At 51.9% G+C, this 27,864-nt stretch overlaps 1 protein-coding gene across 1 annotated transcript; it reads left to right on the top strand.

The window, feature by feature from the left end:
• Nucleotides 1-950: 950 nt before the first annotated feature.
• GPR143 (G protein-coupled receptor 143) lies at nt 951-24,341 on the top strand. Its single transcript, XM_075538280.1, has 9 exons — nt 951-1,212; nt 2,369-2,478; nt 4,167-4,261; nt 12,374-12,466; nt 15,150-15,259; nt 17,868-17,976; nt 18,835-18,952; nt 23,878-24,121; nt 24,328-24,341. Exons 1-9 carry the CDS (start codon nt 951-953, stop codon nt 24,339-24,341), a joined length of 1,155 nt encoding a protein of 384 aa, XP_075394395.1.
• Nucleotides 24,342-27,864: the final 3,523 nt, after the last annotated feature.

The raw sequence follows: 27,864 nt of genomic DNA, 5'->3' as shown, positions 1-27,864 counted from the left end.
GGCAGTCCGCACAGACTCCCCGGCAGAGTTGGGTTGCGTTGATGATGTTGTACCTCAGTGCAAATGAAACAGAAGGCAACGTGTGTGTGCACGCGTGTTTGTGCATGTATGTGTGTGTATGCGTGTGTGCACATATGGGTATATGTATGTATGTGTGTAGGGGGCTTTGCTACATGACTCCCCATTTCCTGAAACTCGAATGGCTAATTCATTCACTTTGAAGGAAAATCCTGTTGTGTTCTGTAGTCTAATGGGCTTGATTTACAGCCCCTGCCAGGCCCTGCCCTCCCCCAGGATCCCATGCAGATCCGGCCATTGTGACCCACCGGGTGTCGTCCCACCACAAGGCCATTGTTCCCATGGCAGAGGGAACATTACAAAGACAGTGCTGTAACAAGGAGCCTGGCTGTAGTCAAGCCCTTGCTGCTGAAGGGGAGCTAGGGCTTTGAACCTACTCTGCCCCAGCAGCTGGGCAGGAGAAAGGCCTGGCTGACTTGTCTGGCCCCTGCAGGCATGAAGCACTGTCCAGGAGACCCTATGCTGCTGTTCTTGCCGAAGCTGCGGCCAGTCCTTTCCGAACAGCCAGCTGCACAGGACAGACCCAGTTTATGAAGGGGTGCCGGCTCCCAAACAGGAATGGTCTGCAGGGAGCCCACATCTTCAGGAATAAAACCCCAAGTCTGGAAAGCTGCCCACCCCCAACCCCTATTATCCCAATCAGCCCCTACCTTTGCCTGCCCCCAGCCTTCCTGAAACAGCCTTCCTGCTCTGGCCCAGGCGCCCTCTCTGCCACTGCGGGATGAGGGGCGGGTGGAGAGGCCCTGGGGGCCTTGGGCCTCCAGTCGGCAGCACATGATGCCTGCCCTGCCGGCCAGCACATGACCAGGGCCGAGCCGCGAGGTCCCAGCAGACAACTCACCCGCGCCGCCGTGTAGTGTCTCCAGCCGCCCATGGCTTCCCCGCGTCTGGCCACCTTCTGCTGTCCCACGCGGGACGGGGCCACGCAGCTGCTGCTAAGCTTCCAGCCGTGGGCCGTCCATGCGCTTTGCCTGGGCAGCGGTGCCCTCCGGCTGGCACTCGGCCTCCTGCAGCTGTGGGCCCCACGTCGGCCCACGGGCCTGGTGGCCCCCGTGCCTGGCTCCGCCTCAGGCCCGCCAGCCTCTGCGCTCATCCTGCGCGCTGCCATCGCCTGCGACCTGCTCGGCTGTCTGGGTAAGAGTGTGGTAGGCGGGTGAGACCCCCACCCAGGGTGCCCGAGTTAGGGCGCAAGGCTCTCAGAGTGGAACTCCCTGGGTGCCTGGAGAAGGGCCTACGGCCCACAGGTTTTGACCGGCTTAGGACGTGGGGCTGGGCCCCATTGGGTGTCTGGTGAAAGTGCCAAGGTTCCTGGCTAAGGACTCATGGCCCACGGATTGCGAACCAAAGAAATAGTTAATAGGCAAGCTTGCCCACTCCCGGGCATCCCACCTGCAGACAGTGACGTGTTCTCAGCGGTCAGCCACTAGTTTGCCTATTGGGACCCAGCCAAGTGCCTTGGAAGAGAGGCTTGGTGAGCTGCCTCTGAAAGGTCACAGCCGAGGGCTTCAGTCCTCGTAGAAGAGGTCCCTGTGCGCCCACAAGGGATCACTGGCTAGGAAAAGTGGGGAGGCAGCCCTCACACAAGAACCACCACCTACCTACCTGGCTGGCATCCACAGAGCCCAAGCAGACTGTGCTGGGAACGATAGCTCTGCCTGGGGACTGGGATTGTGGGGTGGTACTCAATCAGAGCTCACTCAGGCAACAGGCCACCCAGCATCTAACCGCTGTGCCACCAGGAGCCCCTGGGTGGCCTCACCTCGGAAGCCCAGTTTCCTCACAGGTGAGGAGTTGGAGCTGGAAGTGTGAAATCAGGGGCTGGGTGGGGGGAGTGTTAGAAAGCAGGGCAGGGGAGGGTCCCCACTGCCCACAGCTTCTCTTCACCAGGTCTCTTCCTATGCTGCTGTGCTACCCCACCCCCTGACCCGCTGGCCTGCCTGCTTGCCTGGTTCCATGCCCACTCTGCTCCCCACTATCTCCTACATTTAGACATGTCCTGTGCTGTATGGCTCTATGCCCAGAGGGGTCCTCACCTCCAGTATCAGGGCTAGCAGTCACAGGCCCTGCGCTGGGGGCAGGGGGTCTCTGGGCTAAAAGTCACAGGCACTGTCCAGGAGGGAGTCAGAGACACTGTTCTGGAGGTTGGAGTGCGGGGAAAGGAGTCACGGCGGGGGGGGGGGCTGCTCTAGGGACTAGGAGTCACAGGCCTTATTCAGGGTTGGGGGGACCGGGACAAGGCCATGCATGGCCCAGTTGAACTTGACTCAGGCATACTCTCTCCTCTCCGCAGGCCTTGTGCTGCGCTCTGGGGTGTGGCTGACCTTCCCGGGTTTCGTGGCCCACATCTCAGCAGGGAATGGCACAGAAGTTTGGCCTGCAGCTTTCTGTGTGGGGACTGCAGTAAGTGCCTGCCCCCCCTCTCCCCCCCCTCCCTCCCTATGCTCCTATTCTGCTCATGCCCTGGGGGTGACCCGGTCCCCAGGCCTGCAGCAGCTGTACAGGATGGCAGCACCAGCCTCCCCTGGGAACCTGTTGACCCCCCTAATAAAAAGCTCCCAAATCAGACCCCCTTGCCGATTTCCACTCAGGATGACCATATGGGACCCAGTAGAACTGCTCCACAGGATTTCCGAGGCTGTGTCAGCTGGACATGAGCAGACAGCCTCATCTTCCTGCTGAGGAGCAGCTAGTGGGCTTGAAACCCCACCCCCAACCCTATGCTCTTCCCCTTGCGCCACCACGGCACCTCATCAGAGATGCCAGTTCCCAGGCCCCACCGCAGACCTCCTGAGCAGAAGCGCGCACCACCTGTGTTTTAATCAGGCTGCCCAAGGCTAAGTGTTCTAGGAAAGCCAGGCCACTCAAGTCTGCCAGCAACTTCACTGTAGACAGACAGACGGGACAGGCTGCTCTGCACAGATGAAGCTCTCTGTGTGGATGCAATTCCAACTCAGAGCCATCCGTGGAGAGATAGATGGCCCCACCGGGTGTCCAGGGCTGCAGGACTTTGTGGAAGCAGGCCGAATGCACACCTTCCTCCCTGGGACAGCGGGTGGGTACCAAAGATCAGCCTTTCTACTAAGTACCTGGCCAACCAGGGTCCTGCGGAAAGATCATATTTCAGGAGGCAGTTTTCTCCTCTCCGGCAGGGCTTCCGGAGTTGAATCTGACTCCAAGGTCTTGGGGCTTAAGTCCTGTGTTGGAGATTCAGGGTGGCATATCTCCTGCTCACCAATGTGTTGGCATCCACCCTAGGTGCCTTGGAAGAAAGGCCTGGCCATCACTCCCAGGACCTCAGCCTGAAAGCCCCATGGAGCACTGTTCTACTCCCACCCATATGGGGTGTGGGTGGTTCCGAGTCAGGGTCCCTTGGGTGGCAACCAGTTTACTCTTTGGGGTGATTGTTGTTTTTCTGCCTGCTACTTCCCTCACCTGCCCCTCACAATACACACCTCTTTATTTTAATGACTGCAACAAAACCAGTGGGCCCCAAATGGAAGCGATTGTCCTAAGGGCACAATTTTGCTTTGCTGACGTGACACAGCCCTGAGCTACCACCCCTGTGGCCCATCTCAAAGGGCCCGCAGAGGCCTCCAAGGTCTCCCACTCGGCTCCCCAGCCCTCCTTCCCCTCCCCAGCAGCGTTCTAATCGCATCCCCCGGAAACATCTGCTGGAGCCCACAATAGCCTCAGCGTGCTGACCTGGCCTGGCTCGTTCCTTCCTGCCAGCGCGCCTCCCCTTGGAGAAAAAGAGCCAGACTTCGAACTTCAAAGCGCCCTCGTGGCAGTAGAAGCTGCATGTTTTAGTGCCATTTGCAGCTAAGTGCACACGCAGAGGACGGAGCACACGAGGAACAGCGTGCACACGCACACATACTCCAGGCCCTCCTTATGTTTCAAAGCTCTGCCAGTGCACATGTGCCCTACGGCTTTCGTGTGTGTGTGTGTGTGTGTGTGTGTGTGTGTGTGCAGGGGTGGGGTGGGGTGGGGTGAATCTGACATCACACACAGGAAGCCTGGGGCCGGCTGGGCTGGGAATTCGGTCCTAGTTTGCGGCAGCTTTGAAGCGGGCCTCTTCTCACTTGCAGATGTGGATCCAGCTGCTGTACAGCGCCAGCTTCTGGTGGCTGTTTTGCTACGCGCTCGACGCCTACCTGGTGGTTCGCAGATCTGCGGGACTGAGGTAGGCGCCCAGAAAAGAGGCAGCAGCTTCTGCCCCGTGGGGCGGCAACTCACCAGTAAAAGCTGGTGGTTGCCTCAGCCTTCTCAAGCAGTCCTGTCCTGTTGATCCAGACCCACGGCGCCCCCGTGAGCGTCAGAGTGGAAGTGCACTCCTTGGGGTTTTTCAAAGCCCGATTTGCCCAAAGTAGATCATCAGGCCTTTCTTCTGCCTCCGCTCAACAACCACATGCGCCACCTAAGGGCTCGGCGTGTGTAGGGTCCAGAAGGGGCAGGATGAGTTAGAAAGCTCGCGTAGAAGTTGTTGACTTGGAGAATGTTTTGTTGTGTTTATTTTTGCCACAATTAGAAAAAGAATGACACGAATAACAATGAGTACAAGGAAGAAGAAAATGTTCTATCATGATTGTGGCGATAATTGCACAAGTCTTCTTAACAGGATGAAGTGCCCATAGAACTGTTCAAAATGGTAATGAAAAGAAAGCATGGGGCTAGCACTGTGGCAAATGCTCTTTACATGCCAGGCAGGAAGGCGTTCCTGATGGCGACAGCCGTGGTCCCCACAGCGCATGGTCAGAGCCCTCGCAGAGCCCCTGCCTCTCGAAGGTCCTCCCCTCTTCTTGCCAGCCTCATGGAACCAGGGGTCTCCCCCACAGGACAAGGGTTCAGAGGGACATCCTTGGGCCATGAAGAAACCACAGTAAACACGTTTCCCTAATCCTCGCGGGGAGGGAGATGCTTTGTACAGCAGCCCCAATGATAAGATGAAAAATCCACTGCAGGGGTTGATTCCTATGCACAGCACTCTAGGGGACAGAGTGCAATGCCCCAACGCCCTCCCCCCAACACACACATAGCACCCCATACGGTTTCCAAGGCTGCCATCTTTGTGGGAGGAGCACCATTGACACAGTAGTTAAAACACTCACTGCTGACTGAAGAGTTGGTGGTTTGACCCCCACCAGACCCTCTGCAGCAAAACTAAGAGACGAAAGGCACTGCGATCACAAAGAGGCACTATAGGACAGAGGAGAACCGCTCCTGTGGCTTTCCGAGACTGCGGCTCTTTACTAGAATAGGAAAACCATTTGTTTCTCTAAAGATGAAAGCCTTGGAAACTCAGTGGGGGCAGTTCTGGTTTGTCGGGCAGGGTCACTAAGAGTCTGAATGGGTCTGCATGGAGCCAGGGCACCTGCTTTGCTTTTCTGGTAACTCATTAACAGGCAGCCTCCACTTTCCCACCCTTCAAACTCTGGCCTCTGCTAAGCTGCTTTATGTCTCTGTTTGGTTTTTCGGGCCTGTCTGGTTTCCCTTAGCATGATGTCCTGGAGTCCGTCACATTGCAGTTGTAGCGTTACTTCATTTCTTCTTTTGGCTGAGCAATATTCCACGTTTGCATAGCCACTCACCGGTGGGTGGACATTTGAATTGTTTCCACATTTTTACCATCTTGAACAGTGCTGTGGCGAGCATTTCTCTTCACGCGCTTGTTTACTTAGGGCTGGGACTGCTGGCTCATCCGAATATGCTAAAGAAGTGCCCAACTTTTTCCAAAGTGGCTGCAACATTTTGGAACGTATGAAAGTTGCAATTTCTTCGCAACTTGGTCAATAATTGTTGTTATTGCTCTTATTTTAGCCATCCTATGGGGGGTCAGGGGTGCTCTAGTGGCATAGTGGTTACACGTTGGGCTGTTAACTGCAAGGTGATTTCAGTTCAAAACCACCAGCCATTCCACGGGAGAAAAAAGCTTTCAACTCCTGTGAACAGTTTTCGTCTCAGAAACTCGCAGGGCCAGTCCTACCCTGTTCTACCGGGTCACTATGAGTCAGCCTTGATTCGATGGCAGTGCAGCATCTCATTGTGCTTCTAGCTTCTAAGGTCGCATGCTGTTTATGTGTTATTTCATGTGCTTACCGGCCCTGGTGGCACTGTTATTTAAGCACTGGTCTTCAGCTTGAAGCCACCATCTGCTCCTGAGGAGAAAGAGGAGGCTGTCTGCTTCTGGAAACTTTTGGAAACTCTACGGAGCAGTTTGACTATATCCTACAGGATCGATACAAGTCGGAATCAACTTGATATGACTTCAAATGAACTCGATGGGTGTGGGGTTTCGATGAGCTATTTCTATACATTCTCTGGATGAGCGTCTATTCAAATCCCCTGCCCATCGAAGTGGAATGTATTTTATTTTGTGGTGTTGAGAATATACACAGCAGACCATATGATTCACCAGTGCACGTGCGTTTTTGCCACTGAGCTGATTCGGACCCATAGCAATCCACTGTAGGGTTTCTGGGGCTGTTATATTTACTGGAACAGACAGCCTCGTCTTTCTCTTGAGGAGTGGCTGGGGGTATTGAACTGCCAACCGTACAGGTAACAACCCAACATCTGGCCACGATAGGCCAGTTCAGCACTTTCCATGTGTACATTTCAGGAGCATTACTTACCCTCTCTGAGTTGTACATCTATTCTGACCATCCGTTTCTGAGTGGTCCCTCCTGGTTAGCATAACACCCTGCCCCCAAAGGTTCCTTCCTCACCCTCTGAATCACTGGGGTCCCTTTGATCCCTAACAGCCTCTGATCCAATGATCTGCCTTTTAATTGTTGCATTACGAAAGCTCTTTCTAGGTTCCAAATAAAAGCCCAATGCTGTTCCATTGACTCCGACTCACAGCAGAGCGGAGAAACCGTAGGGTTTCCAAGGCTGTCAGTCTGGACAGACGCAGAATGCATGCCTCCCTTTTCTCCGTGGAGTGGCTGGTGGGTTTGAACCACTGACCTTCCAGTTAGCAGCCGAGCCCTTTAACCACTGCATCACCAGTGCACCTCAGTCCAGATGCAATTCCCTCATCAGATATATGACTTGCACATCCCCCTCCCCCATTCTGTGGCTTGTCTTTTTCACTGTCTCCGTGGCATTCTTGGCAGCACAGGAGGCTGCAGCTCTGATGAAGCCCAGCACACCTGTGCTTTCTTTGGTGTCAGTGCTTTGGGGTCATAGCCAGGAATCCAGTCAAACCTTCGGTCATGAAAGTTGTACTCCTCAGTGTTGTAAATAGAATGGTGTCGCTTTCATATTCACCTGCAAACATGGGATTCAGTTTTTGGAGTAAATGTGCGTTGCGTGAGGAAGGCATTCAACCTCACCCTTTTAAAAGCGAACTCATTGAACGAAATCCATTTGTTCAATGAATTCACCTTAAAAAAAATCCAATGCAGATGGTATGCAAGTTGTAGACAATGTTGGTCTATCTTAGCCGACTCTGCCTCCAAAATTGTAGACATCTCTAAGCGTAGCATGCCCCATTAACTCTGGTCCCTCTGCCTTAAACCACCAACTCTGAACACCAACGTGGCTGTGTCAGCAAGCAGCCAAGCACGGAACCACTGCACCACCAGGGATGCTTGATGCAAATCAAAAGATAGAGAGTTCCATTTCCTGCAAAACAAGTTCAGAGGTAGACAATCCAGAGCTCTTAGGATAGATCTCTGGGACCCAGGCTCCTTCCTTCTTCCTGCTCCATCATCCAATTGTACGGCTTCCATCGTCCACATATTGGAGCACCAGCCCTTACGCCTGCATTCCAGGCAGCAGAAAGAAGGAGAAAGTGGGCTTATGTCCCACTAATCCAGTTTGCCATAAGTAGATGCTCTGGGAGTTTCACAAATAATCCCACCAACATGTTATTGGCCAGAACTTAGTTTCATGGCGACAAGTAGCTGCAAAGGATTCATGTTGGAGCCCAGCCCCGGCTGTGGCAGGGCCATGGGGGACAGAGTCTAGAGTGCAGTGGGCAGCATGGCCTCTGAAATGGATTCTAGCATACAGGCAGAGAATGCCTGGGGTGGGGGTGGGGGTGGGGGAGAAGTTTGCAAACATCTCCCCCTCCCTTCCTTCCACCAGGGCCCACTTCCAGCTCCAGCTGGGTGTTGGCCAGAGTGGGGTGGTGTTGGGGGGCTTCCCCTCAGACGGTGGGTCCTCAGCTGGGCACCAGCCGGGGTTCAGTAGCCATAGAAACCAAGAGGCAAACTTCCTGAGGCCCTTGTTTGAGGTCTCCCAGGGGCCAGCAGGGAGCTGTGTGAGCCCTGCTGGTGGGGCCACTCCAGAAGCTCCTATCGCAGTCTCTAGTGATCCCAACACATGGGGACCTTCAGCTGCCTGGTCCCGCCTCATGTTCATGATCGCTGCTCCGTCTGAGCACATCGCTCTGGCTAGCGCAGTGGTTCTCCACCTGTGGGTCACGACCCCTTTGGGAGTGTCGAACGACCCTTTCACAGAGGTCGCCTAATACATCCTGCATATCAGATATTTACATTGCGATTCATAACAGTAGCAAACTTACTGTTATGAAGTAGCAACGAAACTAATTTTCTGGTTGGGAGGTCACCACAACATGAGGAACTGCATTAAAGGGTCGCTGCATTAGGAAGGTTGAGAACCGCTAGGCTAATGTGCTGATCCACCTTCTGGAGGGTCTTCCTCATTTTCACGGACTTTAGCTTGATGTGCCTTTTCTAAAAGCCCTCTTGTTTCCAGAGGAGGCCCCCTGGTGGTTCCATATGGGTTGCACTTGACTAGGAACCTAAAGAGTAAAGACAAATGAAACCCACCTGGCTCTGCTGCTGAAAAAATGCCTGGCTGCCCTCGTCCTTAAAGACAAACGCCAAGACAAGCCACAGAAGAGTTCTACCCTGTGGACACATGGGGGCGCCAGGAGTTGGAAATGACTCAGTGGCAACCCTTCCTATTTTGTTTTTTTCTTGTTTTCAGTCTTGTCAGTGGTTCATTGGGAAGAGAGGCTGCAGCTGGGGTGTCTGGCTTCTGGGGGGGATGTCTGGGGTCACACTGCTCACGCCCTTCCTTCTAGATCCTGCAGGACCGAACTGTTTTCTTTGGCATTGGGGACTTTTTTACTGTAACGCTGTCTCCCGAGGAGTGTCATTAAGTAAGACTCGGAGTTAAACTTTAACTGAGGCTCCAGCTGCTGTGTGGGAGAGTGTTTTAAACAGTAATCCAGGAATGGATGCCACTCATTGCTCTGAGAAGATGGGGAGGGGGTCTGAGGAGGCCCCTGGCACCTCTGAGAGCTTCTCCGGGCTGGGCGAGGGGCTTTGGCTGCCCATCTGGCAGGGCGTGCATTTCAGATTCCAGCCCTCATGAATATGTTCCCACGCATGTGGTCTGGCACAAGTCCCACTCAGACCCACGTGGTCATCCAGGCACAGGCCACTGTCCACACAGCCTGGGTGGGCTCAGCCCTGTCGGGCTCCCCCTCTTCCAGCCCCTCTCCTTAGCCGACTCCTGCACCCCCAGCCTGTGGCAGGGGCAGGGAGGGATGGTTTTGCCCTGCAGAGGAAGGCAGCCCCTCCTGACATCTGCCTGGGACTTCCAAGTGCCCCCAAATGCTGGCCCCTGAGCGTGACCCAACCTAGCTGAGAGCCACCTATCACTGCCACGAACTGGGGTGGGCCAGGGCAAGGCTGAGGAACACCAGTGGGTGGGGGCAAGTACAGTCCTGATGGCCTCCAGGGTCCCTTTGGGACTACTGGCTGGACTGCTTGCTCCTGTCGTCTGCAGACAAGGGGTGTCCTGGACCGCCTGCCTGTGCCCCATCACAGCTAGACCCCCTTCAGTGGGGAGCTGGGAGCCCTCAGCCCAAGTGCCATGGGCCCAAGCGGCCCTTTGTGAGTGGGGTCCACAGACAACCCCCCCAGAATAAAGGCAGATTGCAAGCAGGAAAGGTGGGGAGTGCACTGGGAAGCCCCAAAGAGGTCGCCATACTGGGGAGGTGCAGAGACCATCTTTCTCCAGTCAGCCGGGTCCTGACTATGACAAAAGACATGTGTCCGGTTCATGTGGAGTGCAGAGGTGCATCTGAGAAGGAATGGGTGTGGTTCTAATGAGTAGGCCGCTTCTGCCAGTGTGAGCATCCTCCTCCCCACGAAGCCCCAACCCCGCCTGCTCAAGTGTTCTGCTTTCTGTCCATGGCCACCTCCACCAGGCCCGAATGAATGCAGCTGAACCTCCGCACCTGCACCCTGCCAGCCCACGGCCCTTCCTGCTCACAGTAGCCCCTTCTGTGTGCTGCTCTCTGGTGCTCTGCCCAGAAGCTCTCAGTTAACCCCTGTCACATTTTTCACTGAAACCAGTGGGATTCACTCACACTGCCCAGGAGATTGAGTCATCTTGAGAAGTAAGGATAAGGCTGTAAAGTTTGGTTAACCACCATGATGATAAAAATATTAATGCACACCATTCAAAAGAGCAGTGTACAGTACTAGCTCAATGCAAGAACACTTTGTTCTATAAAAATGGCATTCCATGATGCTCACCTTCCAGACCTGATTGGGTGCATAAGCAAATGTGGTGAAGAAAGCTGATGGTGCCCAGCTATCAAAAGATATAGTGTCTGGGCTTGAAGGTAAGCAAGTGGCCATCTAGCTGAGAAGCAGCCAAACCCACATGGGAGAAGCACACCAGCCTGTGTGATCACAAGGTGCCAAAGGGATCAGATCTCAGGCATCAACAAAAAATCATATCATGGAGGGCTCACCTCCATGATATGATCACCAGAAACAAATGGGTGCATAAACAAATGCGCCGAAGAAAGCTGATGGTACCCAGCTATCAAAAGATACAGCGCCTGGGGGTCTTAAAGACTTGAAAGTAAATAAGCGGTCATCTAGCTCAGAAGCAACAAAGCCCACATGGAAGAAGCACACCAGCCTGGGCGATCACAAGGTGTTGAAGGGATCAGGTATCAGGCATCATCAGAACAAAAAAATCTTTATCATAGTGAATGAGGAGGGGAGTGCGGAGTGGAGACCCAAAGCCCATTTGTAGGTCACTGGCCATCCCCTTACAGAAGGGTCTCGGGGAGGAGATGAGGCAGTCAGGGTGCAATGTAGCAACAATGAAAAATACAACTTTCCTCTAGTTCCTAAATGCTTCCTCCCCACACACGATCATGATCCCAATTCTACCTTGCAAGTCTGGCTAGACCAGAGGATGTACACTGGTACAGATATGAACTGGAAACACGGAATCCAGGGCGGGTGATCCCTTCAGGACCAGTGGTGTGAGTGGCGATACTGGGGGGGTAAAGGGAGGGTGGGTTGGAAAGGGTGAACCAATTACAAGGGTCTACATGTGACCTCCTCCCTGGAGAACGAACAACAGAAAAGCGGATGAAGGAAGACGTCAGACAGGGCAAGAAATGACAAAGTAATAATTTATAAATTATCAAGGGTTTATGAGGGAGTGGGGAGCGGGGAGGGAGGGGAAAAATGAGGACCTGATGGCAGGGACTTAAGTGGAGAGCAAATGTTTTGAGAATGATGAGGGCAATGAATGTACAGATGTGTTTTACACAATTGATGTATGTATGGATTATGATAAGAGTTGTATGAGCCCCTAATAAAATGTTTAAAAAAAGACTCAGTCCTTAAGACTCCCATGGATCACAACTCTCTGATGCACTTGGACTGCTTCTGAAGGTGGACGGCTACAACGAACTGTGACTCCTGGACCTTGCTGTTCTCCCTGGCTCTTATCTGTTCACGGCCCTGTGGTTGAAGTGTGTGTGCGTGCACCAGGTGAACGCCAACACTGGCCTGTTAACACGATGTGGTGTCCCCTTTTAAAGGAGTGTGGAGGTGGTGACCAGGGACCCTGCCCTCATCTTGTGTGGACACCCTGTGGGCCCATGACATTGCTGCCCACCTCAAGCTTACAGTCCAGTACTAACACAATGTGTAACCAAGATCCATGGCAGCTGCTGTGGTAAAAGATTGCCGTGTGGTTCGGAAGGAGCCCTGGGAGCACAGCAGGTAGGCAGTTGGCGATTCACTGAAAGGTCAGCAGTTTGGACCCACCGAGTAGCTCTCATCTGTAAAGGTGGCTTCCAGGAAAACAGGGCGGGGCATTTCTATACTCACATGGGGTGGGAATCCACCATCACTGTGAGCAAACACAAAGTTCATCCAACGCAACAAAGGGGCTCGCTGTTTAGGGTGCATGCTCCTTCCTGGAATTTTTCTAGATGTTTGCATGCCAGGCCTCCTCCGTGCCCCTCTCAATGGTGGCTTTTCCCGTTTGTCTGTCCTAGCACTATCCTGCTCTACCGCATGATGGCCTGGGGGCTGGCTGCCCTGTTCTGCGTGGAGGGTGGCCTGTTGCTCTACTTTCCATCTGTGTCCAGGTAAGGCAGAACCCCGGGTCCCTAGGCACCCGCTCCCCAGCTGTGCCGGCCTGCTGGCAGAAAAGACCCTGTGCTGCTGGAACCAGGGGCTGACCACATTGCATGGATACTGGAGTTTCCTTGGCACATTTAGGTAGGCAGGTGGCCGTGCACAAAGCTTTAGCCCCACTTAGCATGTGTGTGTGTACGTACGTACGTACACACACACACACACCTTTCTCTAAACTACATTCTGATTCTAACCCTTCCAACTCACTTCCCCTGGCTGTCCAGGTAAGTTCACCATTATAGGTGGTGGTGGGCAGGAAGAGGCCAACTAGGAGGAGCTGTCAGAAGACCTTCATTCCCACCTCTGTCTGCTGTGTTTCCTCACTTCTCTGCTCTCCTCCCTGTCACCATCCAGATCACAGGTATACAAAGACCATCAGGTTGAAGAGCCTGCAAGCACAGTTGTTTGTAGGACTTCAAGGTCCTTGGGAGGGGGTGATCTCCTTCAGGGGAGAAGAGACAGATCATGTCTCTTTGACTTTAGGGCTGTGCACACCAGGGATAAAGATGTTAAGTGCTACCTGGTATCCCCAAAGTTGGCTGTTCAAACCCACCCCTCAGTTCCATAGGACAAAGACCTACCTGGGGCACCCTCTGGAGGCTGTTTTAACCCTGTTTCTACAGTAGCCACCAGTCAGAATCAACTCAATGGCCACTACTTTTTAGTTTACTTTGTTGTTTTGTTTTTTTTTAAAGATCAGCGATCAGCAAAATACAATTCTCAGGACACATCCGACTATTTGCTTGTCTTTATCAATAAAATTTTATTGACTTGCAGTCATGCTGATTTGCTTGCAATGTATTGTCTGCTGCTGTGTTCAGGTGGCAATAGAAGAGTGGAGTTGAGGCAGAGAGACAGCAGTGAGGCAGTCCTTAGGGTTTGCCACCTGATTCTGGACAGGCTGACCCCGCTGTACACCATTTCTCTCCGTCATTTTGACCCATGTCTCCAGCTCAGTGCTGGCCTGGTCACCATGAATCATGGCAGGGATCACTGTGTATGTCGATGGTCTGACTTCACAGGGTTGCTTTGACAAGTGGAGAATTGCCTTCATAGTCTCCTGGAGGTCCAGTGTTCAGCCAGGCCCACTCCTTGTGAGCTAACCCTGGGCTGCAGGACCACTGAGTGGAGAATGGTCCTGCCCACATTCTCTGTGGGCAGCCCTGGGCTGTGGAATCGCTGTGAGTGGGCATGGTTCTGCCCACACTCTCTGAGCTAGTCCTGGGCTGTAGGGGCACTGGGAGTCAGCATTGGCATGGACTCAATGGCTCAGGGAGCCCTGGGCAGGCCTTAGCCCCTTGTCTCCCAGACCCCCTCACTACCCTGCAGTGTGTCGATATGTCTACTCTCTCTCAGTAGGGCACCCCCAAGTAGGTGAGGTTTAGGCTTCATAACAGCTTTCATAATGGAGAAATCCTGCAGGGACCCTGGTGGCCAGGGAGCTGCTGGATCCAGGTCTAATTCCTCTGACTCCTCCCTTCTACAGCCTGGAGGGAGGCCTGGGGCTTGTCACACTCCAGGAACACCCTACCTGCCGTTTCATTCTAGGCTGCTTTTGCCTCTCCTCCCCACCTTCCCTTGGGGAGGCCATCCAAACCTTAATAGCAGCAGGTAGAAGCACCTGTTCAAAGAAGGTGACCACATGGCGTTTCTGTGGCTACCACACAGCCGCTGGCCTTTCTGGTGTGACTGCTCAGCACATACTGGGGGCCTTCAGTTTGACCTTTCCACCCGCTGGCCCCAGGAGCCCTGGTGGGTTATGTGTTGGATCACTAGACACAGGCCAGTCATTCGAAGGCCCCAGCTGCTCCCGGGGAGAAAGATGAGACTTTCTACTTCCATAAAAACTTAGTCTCAGAAACCCACAGGGGCAGCTCTACCCTGTGAGTCAGAATTGATTCGATGATAGTGAGTTTGGGCCAAGGAGCCCTTTCCAGAGCCAATATCCTTCCTCCCTCTCTGGTTGGGCCCACACTGTCTCTCTGCTCCCAATTCTCTCTTCTGTATTGTTGGTGCCCTGCATCTGCCAGCCCTTAGCTCCAGCATCAGTACCTTCCACACGTGGTGGACTTCAGCACATCCTGAGGGACCTGTGATTTCAATGACTGATGGGTGGAAATCTGTCCTCTCCCCTGAGAGCCACCGGGCAGTGGTCACCATACCCTTGAAACACAGGTCTGTTAGCCCGCATTCGAGAGAACAAAGGCCGTTGACCAGGAAGAGGAGGGCACCGCACGGGGGCTGGTGGGCAGCATTGGGTGGGCCATGCCAGCATCCAATGAGCTCGCTTGGTGTGTATGTGTGTATTAGTCTTTCCTGCCCTTTTGCCTTTCCCTCCCCTTCCTTCACCAGCCAGACCCCACGTAGGCCCCCTTACCCACCTGCCATGTCCCCGGAATAACTCAGAGTCCATCAGTCCTGATTTTCCTACCTGCCCCTTTGGAAGTAGTCCGTCTCAGACTCTCCGAGCACTCAGAGGCAGACTTCTACATTTCTCTTCTCCCCATCACCTTCCTCCCTTCTGGCCCTTCAACTTCTCCCGTTCACGCCCCTATCTTATCTCGGCTCCCAGAGGTGTTGGTATTTTAGCTGAGCTGCACCTCTGAGAAGAGTGACGTGGCTGCCCTTCCTCAGGTGTGAGAAGGGACTGGAGCACGCCATCCCGCACTATGTCACCACGTACCTGCCACTGCTGCTCGTCTTGGTGGCCAACCCCATCCTGTTCCAGAAGACGGTGGCTGCAGGTAAGCCAGTCACCATCGGGCCTTCAGCCACCCCATGTGTCCAGGGTCTCACTGAGCCCTGGGATTTCCATGGCGGATTTTATGGAAGGCCTTCCAGGGCCAGGGCTTTCTTATGAGATGACACTCAGTGGGTTGGAACCACCATCTTTTCAGTTAACAGCCTAAAGCCGTGAATGATTTGTTCCACCCAGAGACTCCGCTGTTGCAGGTGGGGCAGGAGAATCCCCCCGAGCACTTGGCCACTGGTGGGGATGGGGCCTGTACACATAGATGGTGGATTAGAATACCCTGCACACTTGTGTCCCTAGAATGATGTGTTTCAGCCTTCTGTAATTGGCCAGGACCACAGACCCATTTGCCATCCTCCAGAGTCTGATGCAAAGCCACTTGGAGGAAGTGATCAGGTTGAACGAAAAATGAGCAAGCCTAGTATCCCTGGGTTATGCATGCCACTTGCTAATGCTTGTTCATGTAGAGTCAGGAGGAGCACACCTTTCACTGGACTGGGCTGGGCTGGGTGGTCTTTGAAGGAGGAGAAGTAGAGGGCAGTGGAGTGGGGAGCCCTGGCTTACAGACCCCATGTCTCCCATAATGCACTCAGCTTGCATCTCCTCTCAGTGGAAGAAGCATCCTGCTGTGGAGCAGGAAACAGGAAGTGATTCCAAGAAGTGGTAAGAGCTGGGCAGGAGGAATGCAGTGAGTCAGTGAGAGGCAGGGAGTGTGTTTCTGCCCACCTACCTGACCATTGGGGGAATCCTACCTCCAGCTCCATTGCCCGGGAGTCTACCCCTACTTTTAATGACCCCATAGGCCAGAGAAGAAGTGCCCCCAAAGGGCTCCCTGGGTTGTCATTGTCACAGACTGTCTCATCTTCCTCCCAGGGAGAAGTTGGTGGGTTTCAGCCTATGATCTTTCAGGTAGCAGCCAAGTGCTTAAGTCACGGTGTCACCAGGTGCTCCTCAGATTCCCACAGCAAGTCCCAAGTAATAGGAGACCATTGTGGCTCTCTGGACCAGGCCCACATAGCTACATTTTAAAGCATTGTATTCAATATAGCCTTTTTTTTTTAATAAAACAAAATTTCATGAGCATTAGGGATTATTCCACTAAGCAACTGCGAATGATGGGTAGACAGCGTTCTGGAAGGAAATGCAGTTGGATACCAGGAGTGGTTGCCTGGATGGTGGGATGTGGTGGCTAATTCTTCTGTAAGTGCTTGTGTATTTTCAGCTTGTCGGAAATGGACAATTAACATGTTCTCAATGTTTAAAAGTAGCAAGTGTTTAGTGCCTTTATAACACAGGGAAAACAGACCTGTTCTGTAACTGGTGAAATGTGAAGAAAGCCTGGCATTTGGTCAGCAGTGGTTCAGTGGTGGGATCCTCAGTTACCATGTGGGAGTTGGGGGTGTGAGTCCCAGCTAGTGAGCTTTATGTGCAGCCTCCACCTGTCTGTCAGTGGAGGCTGCACATTCTCTCTGCTGCCAAACAGGTTTCAGCAGAGACAGACTGGGAAGAAAGGGCTGGGGGTATAACCATATGGATCACAAGTCTTCAATCACATGAGCTGGGGTCAACTTGATAGCAGCTGAAGGCAACAGCAAACTTACCACTATTCATTCCCTAGCTGTGACAAATGGACTGTCGTTATGGAAACCGTTAACACTGGGAAAAGCTAGGTGAAGGGTGCAGGGGCACTCGAATATGCCATAACATTTATTATGCCAATCTAAAATTACTTCAAAGGGAAAGCTTTAAACACATACATCTACATTCCATGTAGCTAATTATCTCCTCTCCATGAGGCCAGAAGAACTGGATGGTGCCTGCTCACCATTACTGAACATTCTGATTGAAGACTCCATAGTAAAATCCTCATCAAGAGGGGGTACCTGAAGAGCAAAATTTTAAATATTCATAGAATCTAGATTTTATGTTGCCCTGAGATCATCTTTAAATCTTAAATCAAAATCTCCCCAGAGTCATCTTAAGACCAAACAATAGCTTAGCTTGACTGGCTAAGAAGGTTGGCTCTACGTATCATGCTCTGTTAGGCTTACAACAGCAACTGGTAAGATTAGAGAGGACATGTAGGGGGCAGTGGATTTATGCTAATGGAGGAAGAAGAGTGAAAACCAGAGAATTCAGGGAAGAAGGGTGAAAAATGATGGCATAACTCAAAGTGTCATCAGTGTCAGCAAATTGTACATATTGAAAGTATTTAACTGTGTGTTTCTACTGTATGGGTTCTCAACAATGTATTATGTATATCCACACATCCATTGCATCTTCTCTGTGAAATGAACAGATTTCAGCAGAGCTTCTATCTATCCATGCATCCATAATCTATCCATCCTTCAATGCATCCCCCATCATCCATGCATCTATGTGTATCCATCCACTCATCCATGCATGCATGTATCCATCCATCTATCCATGCATGTATCCAGCCAGTCAGCCATTCATTCACCTTCCCCAGAGTCTAGGGAAAGTCAGAAGCTGCTGATGAACAATGACCTGCATTTTGATTTGCTTCTGACTGTCCCGGCTCTGCTGTCACTCAGCACACTGTCGTGAATGTTGTGCACCATCTGCTCTCTGCTTCACAGTGGCCTCTCTGCTGAAAGGAAGACAAGGAGTTTACACAGAGACTGAGAGGCGGATGGGGGACGTGATCAAAACCCGGTTTTTCAAAATAATGCTGGTTTTGTTCATCTGGTAAGCACCTTCCATTTCTGTTTGGTTGGTTTTCATTGCTAGTGGGATAGGCTATGCAAACAACTTAGTGTCTTGCTGACTGACTTAAGTGGGGCCCAGTAGGGCCAGAGATAAGAGTTTTGGGGAAGGAAGTCTTTGAAGCTGTGCTCTGTGCCCTGTGAGGAAATATACCCACCCCCAACTCCACAACCAAACTCTTTGCCACTGAGTCAATTCTGAGTCTTAGTGACCCCATTGAACAGAGTAGAACTGCCCCTCTTCTTGCTCTGGCTTTTTCCATGCCCCACCCAGGTGTCCTGCCCACGAGTGTCTGGTGCATGCTTTGAAAACAGACCTGCAACCCAGGCAGGAAAGATGGATATCAGAAAGCGCTTCTGACTGTGCTGAGCCGATCCTGTAAATAATTCACCTGCTACCAGGAAGCGGACACTCTCAGTGGAATGGCGGGAGGGGACGTGTAAAACATGTCAGTCTGAGCAGGCTCTCTGCTCTTCATCCACCCACCACCATATGCAAACACCCACCCCTGCATGCAGTGCCAAAGATGGCTGGACCACCCTCCCAGCTGTGATTACTGCAAGGACCAGTGGGTGGTGGGTAAGCTGGCCCTGCAGTGGCATCAACTGCAGCCCTTGGGAGCAGGTGTGATCTTGGCTTTTCACCTAGAGAGGGAGTTACACTTCCCCAATGGAATTCTGAACATGCTGGTTTCAGGTAGGTCCAGAGAACAGGCCCATGCATTAGGCCACCGGGAGTCCGGGTTTGTCCTCCAAGGTAGAGCACCCCTCCCCCCGCCTACTTTGTAAAGGCACATGACACTGGACGTCTTGTTCACCTGTACTGTGTCTTTCCCAACAGCTGGTTGTCGAACATCATCAATGAAGGTCTCCTATTTTACCTTGAAATGCAGCCCAATGTGAACAGCGGCTCCTTGAGATACGTCAGAATTGCTGTGAAGACGACGTGGGTTGTCATGGTAGGTCAGTGATATGCCAGAATTGGCATCAAGATGATGTGGTCGTCTTGGTGGGTCATGGTTACTTCAGAATTGCCATGAAGACAACATGAGAGTCCTGGGAGGTCATGGATACATCAGAATTGCTGTTAAGATGACATGGGTTGTTGTGGTAGGTCAGTGACATGTAAGAACTGCCATCATGATGACGTGGGTCATAGTGGTAGGTCAGTGAAAAGTCAGAAGTGCTGTCAACATGATCTGTTCATCCATGTAAGTGAGTGAGACATCAGAATATCCATCATGGTGATGTGAGTTGTCTTGGTAGGTCAGTTATATGTCATAATAGCTGTCAAAACATTGTGGGTCATCATGGTAGGTCAGTGAGATGGCAGCATTACCATCAAGATGACGTTGGTCAACATGGTGGGTCATGGCTACTTCTGAATTGCCGTCACGACAGGGTGGGTCATCATGGTGGATCATATCTACGTCAGAATTACAGTCACTAAGACGTGGATAATTATGGTGGATCATGGATACCTCACAATTGCAGTCAAAACAACATTGGTCATCATGGTGGGTTATTCATACTTTGGAAGTGCCATCAAGGTGATGTGGGTCATGGATACCTTTGAATTGCCATAGAGATTGTGTGAGTCATCATGGTAGGTCAGTGAGATGTCAGAATTGCTGTCTAGATGACTTGGGGTGCCCTGGTGGGTCAGGGGTATGCAGAATTGCAGTCAAGACGATGATGTCTATCATGGTGGCTCATAGATAATTTGGAATTGCCATCAAGGCAATGTGTGTTGTTATGGTAGGTCAGTGAAATGTCAGATTGCCATCTAAATGTCGTGGGTTGTCATGGTGGGTCATAGATATGTCAGATTTGCCATCAAGATTATGTAGATCATTATGGTAGGCTGTGGATACTTCGGAATTGCCGTCATGACAATGTGGGTCATTATTGGGGGTCATGGATATTTTAGAATTAATATCAAGATGGCATTGGTTGTCGTGGTATGTTATGGATACATCGGAATTGCTGTTAGGACGATGTTGGTTGTCATGGTCATTCATGGATATGTCAGAATTGTTGTCAAAATGACATAGATCATCATGGGTCATGGATACTACAGATTTGCCATCAAGACAACCTGGGTTTTCAGGGTAGGTCAGTGAGATATCGGAATTGCCATCTAGATGCTGTGAGTTATCATGGTGGGTCATGAATATTTCAGATTTGCGTCAAGATGACATGGTCATCATGGTGGGTCATGGGTGGATCAGAATTAGCAAAATGACAATCTGGTTCATCATGGTGGGTGATACAAATGGAAGAATTGTTGTCAAGACAACGTGGGTCATCATAGTGTTGATATGGATATGACAGACTGTCATCAAGGTGACGTAGATTGTCATGGCGGGTCATGGATACTTCAGAATTGCTGTCAAGACAACGTGGGCATTCATGGTAGGTCAGTGAGATGTCAGACTTGTCATATAGATGACGGCATTGTCATGGTTGGTCATTGATAGCTCAGAATTGCCCTCAAGACGATGTGCGTCATTAGCATAGGCCATAGATACATCCGAATTTCTGTCATGATGACATGGTGGTCATGGTGGTCATGGTGGGTCATGGATATGGCAGGATTACCATTAAGACAACGTGGGTCATCATGGTATGTTGGTGAGTTGTCAGAATTGCTGTCTAGATGCTGTGGTTGGCATGGTGGGTCATAGATATGTCAGATTTGCCATCATTCAACGTGGATCACCATGGTGACTCATGTATACTTTGGAATTGTCCTCAAGACAACATGGGTCATCATGGTGTATCATGGATATATCGGATTTCTGTCATGACAATGTGAGTCGTCATAGAGGATCATGCATATTTCGGTATTGCTGTCATGACTGCTTGGGTCATCAATAGGTCAGAATTGCCATCATAACAGTGTTGGTCATCATGGTAGGCCAATGAAATGTCCCATAGCCATCCATACGCCATGGGTTTTCATGGTTCATCATAGACATGTCAGATTTACTGCCAAGATGACGTGGATCCTCATGGATACATCGGAATTGCTATCTGTGGGTCGTCATGGTGGGCCATGAATATTTCAGAATTGCTGTCAAGACGAGGTGGGTCATCATGGTAGGTCAGTGAGATGTCACAATTGCCATCAAGAGTGGGTAGGTCATTATTGTATGCCAGTGTGACACCACAATTTCTTTCAAGATGAAGTGGGTAGGCATGGTAGGTCATGGATATATCATAATTGCTGGCAACATGATGTGGGTTGTCATGGTGGGTCAGTAATACATCAGAATTTCCATGAAGATGACCTTGGTTTCCTGGTAGGTCAGTGACACATCAGAATTGCTGTTAAGACTACACGAGTCATCATGGTAGGTCAGTGGTGATCTGGCATTCTCTTCTCAGAAGAAGGCCAAATGACAGGAGGGACACAAAGCTTACGTGGCTGCCTGTCACAGTTCGCCATGGTTCCAATAGGTCTCTGGATTAGCTGCTGTGGTTCTCAGGGAGCCAACCCCAGGCACTATTGGAATCAGGAGTCATTGGTTCCGCTGGAGGTATTCCACAATCACTGGGGCAAGCCATATTCCAGATGAGGGGAAACCAGGGGTGAAGGTGTCTTTTTATCACTCACTACTCACACTGCCCAGGAGAGTGGACAGCCCAGATTCCAGCAAGACAAAGGCAGCCTTGAGGCCAGCGATGGTCTTTCTTCCAGCGACCACCCTTAGGGAAAGTTCTGCAGGCCTCACAAGTGAATGATTGTGAAGATCCCAGAATTGGGTGGGAATCGCAGGCTATGAACTGTCAGTACATACAGCTACCACCCCCAAATGCCCTGCCATCGAGTCCATGTCAACTCATAGTGACCCTACAGGACAGGACAGAACTGCCCCTGTGGGGTCTGTAACTTTTTACAGTGTAGAAAACCTTCTTTTCCCCAAGGAGCGGCTGGTGGTTTCGACCTGCCAACAATGGGGATCACAGCCCAAGGCGTGACTATTACTCCAGCAGAGCTCCCACCAAATGCTATCCAAAGCAAGCTTGGAGACTATGTTAGGTGTAGTGGTCACAAGGATTGCCCAGGGAGAGTACCCTCATCACCGCCCACCCCCCTCTGGCCCCAGTACTGTGATTACATTACATGTATAATGAAAAGCTTGAATGCAGGTTCATGGCAAGGACATGTGCCCTTTGGTGTCCAGCGTGTATTGCTGCAGCTTCCACAAGGAGGCCAGGATAAGGCTGCATGGCCCCCCTAGTCCTCATGCCTTATTGTCTCACTTGGCCCCTTTAGGGAACTCCGTGTGTGTGTGTGTGAGGGCTTGTGCGTGCATGTGCACGTGACATACTGCCCCCCCCCCACCCCACCATGCATATTCTCTGCTTCAGGAACCTGCTTTCGTTCAAATCCTGACTCAGAAGCACCAAGTGGTGAACGCAGGAAGTACAGTCTGAGTGGTGGAAGCTGTGTCCCTGTGCTCCCTACCTTCTTCCCTCCGGCTGTCCCATGGCTGTCCGCTGGCCCCAGGGCTCTCGGCACCTCCTGGGAGAAGCATGATCAGGGCAGCAGGAAGCAGCTGAGAGAGAAAACAAAGCGGCAGTCTACCCCATAAAGACAGAGAAAGTCCATTCTGAGTCCTGGACTGGGCACCTTTCCTGGAGCAGACACCTTCTTTGTTCTCTCAGGGTTTGTTCGGGTGCTGGGTTTGAACTTCTCACCTTGCAGTCAGCAGCCCACAACCTGACCTACAGTAAAGGTAACAGCCTAGCAAGCCCTCAGGGAAGGACCACTGTCTCTTAGGCTTGCAGTCAGTGCCAATTCACCAACCAGAAATACAAACCTGTTACAGACACCATTCTGACTCACAGCAGCCCAGGAGGATGTCGTGGGGCTGCTCCTCAGACTGACCGCCCCTGTCCTGCAGACCCTGTGCCATAGCCCTTTGGACTAGCAGCTATAACAACTCCTGACTATAGCTGGCACAGTTTATGGTGTCCGGCCCCTGGGTCCATGCGGAGGCTCTGAAATGGGCAGCAGATGGGTGGACAAGGCATTCGCTCACTTTACAAAGGCATTGCTGCCATTTCCTGGCCTTTGGTTTCATGGAAGGCTTGTGAATCAGAAGTTAGCCGCTGAGCAAGTGGCCCTGCGTGCAGTCGTCTTGGTGCAAAGCAAAGCACGCCCATTGTCTTCTCCCCTGCTGCCATCGTGTGTGTGCGTGTGTGTGGCCCCATGCGCAAGCGAGTGTAGTGGGGCAGGGGGACATTGTGTTCAACCTGCAGGAAGCTTGGAAGTCCTATGTGGCTGAGGGGGGTTTCTTCCCCATCTCTCTCCTCCCTCCTCTTTCCCCTCCTTTATCTGGTTTCCCATCTCTCCTCCAGGGCTTTCTGCTCCACAGTGCCAGTCTCAGAAACTCCCCTGCCCTATGGGGTCACTGAGTCAGCACTGACTCATGGCAGTGAGTTTGGTTTTGGGTTTGGTCCCTCCTCCAGGAGCCCTGTGGCATAGTGGTTATGTTGGGTTACTAACTGCAAGGCCAGCAGTTCAAACCACGGCCACTCTTCAGAGGTAGACGAGGTCGTCTACTCCCACAAAGAGTGACAGCCTGGGAAACCCATAGGTGCATTTCCACCCTATCCTTCAGGGTCACTGTGCGTCGCCATTGACTGAGAGCAGTGAGCAGTGAGGTTGGGTTTTTGGGTCCCTGCTCACATCCGCAGCCTTCTTTATCTAGCCCCTCTCTTCTTCCTTCTCCACTCTTCCTTCCCTCGCTCCCTCCTCTCCTTCCTCTCCTCTCTCTCCTCCTCCTCCGACAGGACTCCATCCACTCTACTTCTCCCTCCATCCTCCCCATCCCCTGCCTTTGACCTGTGCCTCTGTCTGTCCCCCATGCAGAGCATGCTCAACCCAGCCCAGGGATTCCTCCTGTCCCTGGCCTTCTATGGCTGGGCAGGGTGTGGCCTGGACCTGCGGGCGCCCAGGAAGGAGCTGCAGTGGGAGTCGCTGACGAGCCCGGAAGCCGAGAGGACTTGCATCTCCCCAGTGGGTTCTGGGGGACCCTATGAAGGTCACGGGACAAGGAAGACGACTCAGGGCTTTGGCCACCCGTCCGACGAGGCTCTGAGCCTACTGTCTGAAGGTAACCAACCCAGGTGGGATGAGGCCCACAGCCCCCCACTGGAATCAACCCCAGGGTAGGGAGCTTGGTTTGGGTTTACCTTCCTATAGAATCCAGGATGGTGACACTTTGTCTCCCACAATTCCATCTCCGTCCCATAATACCTTATCATGGCCATACTTATTTGTCTAATTCCTGTCTGCTTCCGTAATCACTGCCTCTCCCAGAACCCCTGGAGTAAGGTCAGTTTTTTCTTCTCCCCCCACATTCTGCCTCACAGATCCCTAATGTCTTTGACAAAGAGCCATTCCGCCAACTCCCTAGTGTCTCTCCCACATCATTCCCTCCCACATTCGCCCTCTCTCCGACAATCCCCCTTCTCTCCTGCAACCCCCCCCCATCCAAATCCAGGTCTCACATCACAGTTCTCCATTTGTGCACGCATGTCTCAGTTCGCTCTCTGCCTGTGTCCTTCCCATATCTGTGCACACACAGCTCAGTTTGCTCTCCACGTGTGTGAATCTCCCACATCTGTTCACACGGCTCAGTTTTCTCTCCACGTTTCTCCTCCACAGTTATGCACACAGCTGAGTTCTCTTTCCGTGTGTACCTCTCCAACATCTGTACACAAGGCACGGTTCTCTCTCCATGTGTATCTCCTACATCTGTGCACACACGGCTCAGTTCTCTCCGCGTGTGTCTCTCCCATGGCTGTGGACACACAGCCCATTCCTCTCTGCACATGTGCCCCTCCCACATCTGTGCACACACAGCTCAGTTCTCTTTCCACATGTGTCTCTCCAATATCTGTGGACCCAGCTCAGTTCTCTTTCCACGAGTGTCTATCCTTTATCTGTGTACATGGTTCAGTTCTGTCTCCACGAGTGGCTCTCCAACCTCTGTGCACACCCAGCTCAGTTCTCCTTCTGCCTGTGTTCCTCTTACATCGGTGTACAAAAAGATAAGTTCTCATGGGAGCCCTGGTGGCACAGTGGTTACAAGCTGGGCTGACAACTACAAAGTCAGCAGTTTGAAACCACCAGGCCCGCCGAGGAAGAAAAAAGATAAGTTCTCTCTCCAGGTGTGTCTCTCCCACATCTTTGCACACAGACAGTTCTCTCACAGCACGAATCTCTCCCATGTAGGTGCACACCTGGACATACAAGGCTCAGTTCTTTCTCCATGTCTGTTTCTCCCACATTGTGCACCCACGACTCAGTTCTCCCTCTGCGAGTGTCCCTCCTACAACTGTGCGCACACATACAATTCTCTCTCCATATGTGTCGCTCCCAATCTGTGCACACATGGCTCAATTCTACCCCTGCTTTTGTCTCTCCCACATTTTTGCACACAGAGGTCTGTTCTCTCTCCACGTGTGTGTCTCCCACATCCGTGCACACAACTTATTTCTCTCACTGCCTGTGTCTCTCCCACAACTGTGCACACGGCTCAGTTCTCTCTTCTGGTGTTTCTCCCACATTTGTGCACACAGCTCAGTTCTCTCTCTGTGGGTCTCTCCCACATCTGTGCACACATGGCTCAGTTCTACCTCTGCATGTGTCCCTCCCATATCAGTGCACACACAGCTCGGTTCTCTCTCCACATGTGTCTCTCCACATCGGTGCACACACTGCTCGGTACTGCATCCATGTGTGTCTCTCCCACATCTGTGTACACATGACTCAGTTCTCTCACCCAATGTTTATCTCCCACATCCGTGCACACACGGCTTAAGTATCTAACAGCATGTGTCGCTCACACATGTGTGCACACACTGCTTGGTTCTCTCTCCACGTGTTTCTCCCACATCGTGCACATTCAGTTTGGTTCTCTCTCCTTGTATGTCTCTCCCCCATCTGTGCACACACGGGACAGTTCTCTCTCCATGTGTGTCCCTTCCACATCTGTACACACAGAGCTCAGTTGTACCTACCCATTTGTCTCACCAACATCTGTGCACACACAACTCAGTTCTCTCTCCATGTGTGTCTCCCACATCTGTACACACGGCTCATTTCTATCCCACTTTTTGCAAACATGGCTCATATCTCTCCACGTGAGTCTCTCTCACATCTGTGCACACACAGTTCAATTCTCCCTCTGTGAGTGTCCCTCCCACATGTGTGCACACATAACCCAGTTCTCTCTCCACGTCTGTTTCTCCCACATCCGTGCACACAGTTCAGTTCCCTCTCTGCATGTTTCTCTCCTACATCTGTGCAGATGGCTCAGTTCTGTGTTTGTGTGTGTGTGTCTCCCACATCTGTGCACACAGCTCAGTTCTCTCACTGCGTGTTTTCCACCAACATCCCTGCACACACGGGTCAATTCTCCCTCTGCATTTGTCTCTCCCACATTCGTGCACACACAGGTCCATTCTATCTCCACGTGTCTTTCTCCCACATCTGTGCAAACACACCTCGGTTCTCTCTCCGAGTGTGTCACCCCACATCCATGTACACAGCTCAGTAGCCTCTCTGCCTGTGTCTCTCCCACTTTTTTGCAAACATGGCTCATTTTCTCTCCACATGTGTCTCTCTCACATCTGTGCACACTTGGTTCAGTTCTCCCTCTGCGAGTGTCCCTCCCATATCTGTACATGCATAGCTCAGTCCTCTCTCCACATGTGTCTCTCCCACATCTGTGCACACACAGGTGATTTCTCTCTCCACATGTTTCTCTCACATGTGTGCACACACAGCTCAGTTCTCTCTCCATCTGTGTCTCTTCCATTTTTGTGCAAACATGGCCCAGTTATCTCTGTACATGTTCTCTCCCACATCTGTGCACACATGGTTCAGTTCTCCCTCTGGGTACCTCCCACTTTTGTGCACACACAGCTCATTTTTCTCTCCACTTGTGTCTCACCCACATCTGTGAGCACACTGTTCAGTTCTCTGTCCACATATGTCTCTCCCATATCCATGTACATATCTCAGTTCCCTCTCTGCCTGTGTCTCTCCCACATCTGTGCACACGGCTCATTGCTCTCTCCGCATATCTCCCACTTTTTTGAAACATGGCTCATTTATCTCTCCACGTGTGTCTCTCCCACATCTGTGAACACATGACAGTTCTCTCTCCGAGTCTGTCTCTCCGACATCTGTGCACACACAACTGGGTCTCTATCCATACGTCTTTCCCACAGCTGTGCACACACATCTCAGTTGACTCTCCCTCTGTGTCTCTTCCAATTTTGTGCAAACATAGCTCAGTTATCTCTGCATGTGTTCTCTCCCACATCTGTGCACACGGCTCAGTTCTCTCTCCGCACGTGTCTCTCCCACATCTGTGCACACATAGTTCAGTTCTCTCTCTATGTGTGTTTCTCCTACACCTGTGCACACACAGCTCAGTGCCATCTCCACGTGTATGTCTCCCAAACCTGTGGGCACATGGCTCAGTTCTCCCTCTGCATTTATCCCTCCCACATCTGTGCACACACAGACCAGTTCCCTCTCTGCCTGTGTCTCTCCTACATCTGTGCACAGGCTCATTTCTCCCTCCCACTTTTTCACAAACATGGCTCATTTATCACTCCACGTGTCTCTCTCTCACATCTGTGCACACACAGTTCAGTTTTCCCTGAGTGTGTGCGTGCCCTTTCTGTGCACACACAGCTCGGTTCCCTCTATCCTTCTCTCCGAGTGTTTCTCACATCTGTGACATGGCTCAGTTCTCTCTGCGTGTGCCCCTCCCACACCGTGCCCATATGGGCCAGTTCTATCTCTGCATGTGTCTCTCCCACACCTGTACACAAACAG

This window comes from Tenrec ecaudatus, chromosome X (genome assembly GCF_050624435.1).
Source record: "Tenrec ecaudatus isolate mTenEca1 chromosome X, mTenEca1.hap1, whole genome shotgun sequence".
Lineage (NCBI taxonomy): Eukaryota > Metazoa > Chordata > Mammalia > Afrosoricida > Tenrecidae > Tenrec > Tenrec ecaudatus.
This window is presented reverse-complemented; position numbering and strand designations above follow the sequence as displayed.

Excerpts from the sequence above, each read along its gene's own strand:
- GPR143 (XM_075538280.1), top strand. The coding sequence starts at position 951 with ATGGCTTCCCCGCGTCTGGCCACCTTCTGCTGTCCCACGCGGGACGGG. Across the intron at positions 2,479-4,166 it reads CTTTCTGTGTGGGGACTGCA|ATGTGGATCCAGCTGCTGTA; the intron begins GTAAGTGCCTGC and ends TCTCACTTGCAG. Across the intron at positions 15,260-17,867 it reads CCAGAAGACGGTGGCTGCAG|TGGCCTCTCTGCTGAAAGGA; the intron begins GTAAGCCAGTCA and ends TCTGCTTCACAG.